Raw genomic sequence first — 1,718 nt, 5'->3', positions numbered from 1 at the left:
AATTTCAACCATAACGCACTTTTAAGAAGAAGAAATGACGCAAAAAAAACGTGAATTTGCAAAAGCGATGCATTTAGTTGCGGTGTACAGACACCCGAAAGAAAGCGGCGACCGGCACCGTACAGCCGCCGCCGAAGACGAATCCTTCTTTCTTCCCTTTTATATAAACTCCCAAATCCACGAAAAACACTCTAATATAATACTTTCTCAATTCTTCTTCTCCCTTCACCGCCAAACATATCGTCGCTGCATGCAGCAGCAGCCCCGTCGCCGTTGCCTTCAAGCCCCCGCAGAGCAGCCGCCGCCGCCGCCGCCGGACCGCGATCTTTTTGTTTTTCTTTGAGAATTTCAATATTTATTCTTTTTTCAGAACTCAGAAACTTCAACTCGCCGTTTGATCCCCCACACTGCGGCCTCATCGACTCGGTAGTACCTTCAGGGGGTCAAGGGCCGGCAGCAGACGAACAGCTGCAGCAGCAGGTGTTGTTCTTTATAAACACAAAAACTAAACAATCACAGCTTTCCTGTTCTCGAAATATTATTTTTTATTTCCTTTTTTCACAAAAAGTTTTACTTTCTGCGGTTTGGCTATCAACCCGTTTCGGCCGCTACGCAGCTCAGGGCCTCAAAGAAACAGAAAGCTGCAGGGGGTTGTGCTTCTGCTTCCCAGCTGTACGTACACCCGAGAGCTGTACATACACCCGAAATGGCGCCTCCATCTACCGCCGACGCGGGCTCTGCTGCCGCAGGAGGTGAAGAGAAGAATAACAACAAAACTCAAAACACAGCAGAGGAAAAAGAAGTGACTGAGAAAGAACCAGCAACGGATACACCCGCCGGTGACAGCTCAGCTGCAGATACACCCGAAACGAATGCCCCCTCTACAGCAGCTGCCGATGATAAGGCTCCTGCTGCTGCATCATCTGCATCCAAAGATACAACAGCAGCAACAGCAACAACAGGAGCAGCAGCAGCAGCAGCAACAGCAGCAGCAAAAACAACAACAACAACAGCCCCTGCAGCAACAAAAGATGCATCTTCTGTATCAGCATCATCGAGCGCTGCCCCCGCTTCAGGTGTACAGACAGCTGAAAGTATAAAGAACAAAGCAGGGGGGGAGTTGCTAGCCAACGGTCTGCCGAAGATAGTGTATGATTTACCCAGTCCTTCACCAGGGGCCCCCATGGGGGCCCCCAAGGGGGCCCCCTCATCAGGTGTATCGTGTGGGGGCCCTACAAAGCTGCCAAAAGTATATCTGGATGCCGCTGATTCACACTTAGATTTAGAGATAGACGAGAAGAACCCACTGCATGCAACTTGCATGCACACGGGGGGGTTTCAGTATATGTGGAAAGGTGTAAGAGCAACGCATGGAGTTCGAGGAAAAGGAAAATTTTATTTTGAAGTAAAAGTTACACAGAAACCCGCGCCTGTTGTTATGCCTGATACACCCGCAAACACACAACATGTCTGCAGAGTTGGCGTCAGTCAGCCACTCACCAGTCTGCATCTCGGTGAGTATATATATATATATATATATATATGTTTGTATATATGTATGTGTTTGTGTATATGTATGTTTTTGTGTATATGTATGTGTTTGTATATATGTGTGTGTTTGTATATTTGTATAGATTTATATTGTATGCGTGGAGAGCTATCTGTATTTTTTTTTCGCTGTGAATTGCATTATTTTATTTTATTTTATTTTATTTTTT

General features: G+C 46.3%; 1 protein-coding gene across 1 annotated transcript in view; it reads left to right on the top strand.

Annotated features, from left to right (window-relative positions):
• Positions 1–706: 706 nt before the first annotated feature.
• Positions 707–1,718, top strand: part of EMH_0062800 (uncharacterized protein) — a gene marked incomplete at both ends in the record, with an annotated part of 2,253 nt that continues 1,241 nt past the window's right edge. The window contains one exon of the mRNA XM_013498074.1: positions 707–1,214. Within this exon, the coding sequence (XP_013353528.1) occupies positions 707–1,214 (508 nt within the window). The remainder of the gene's footprint in view (positions 1,215–1,718) is intronic.

The sequence above is a fragment of the Eimeria mitis genome, genomic scaffold (genome assembly GCF_000499745.2).
Source record: "Eimeria mitis Houghton genomic scaffold, Emh_scaff3162, whole genome shotgun sequence".
Taxonomy (NCBI): Eukaryota; Apicomplexa; class Conoidasida; order Eucoccidiorida; family Eimeriidae; genus Eimeria; species Eimeria mitis.
Note: the sequence above shows the minus strand (reverse complement) of the source record. Positions and strands in the feature narration are given on the sequence as shown.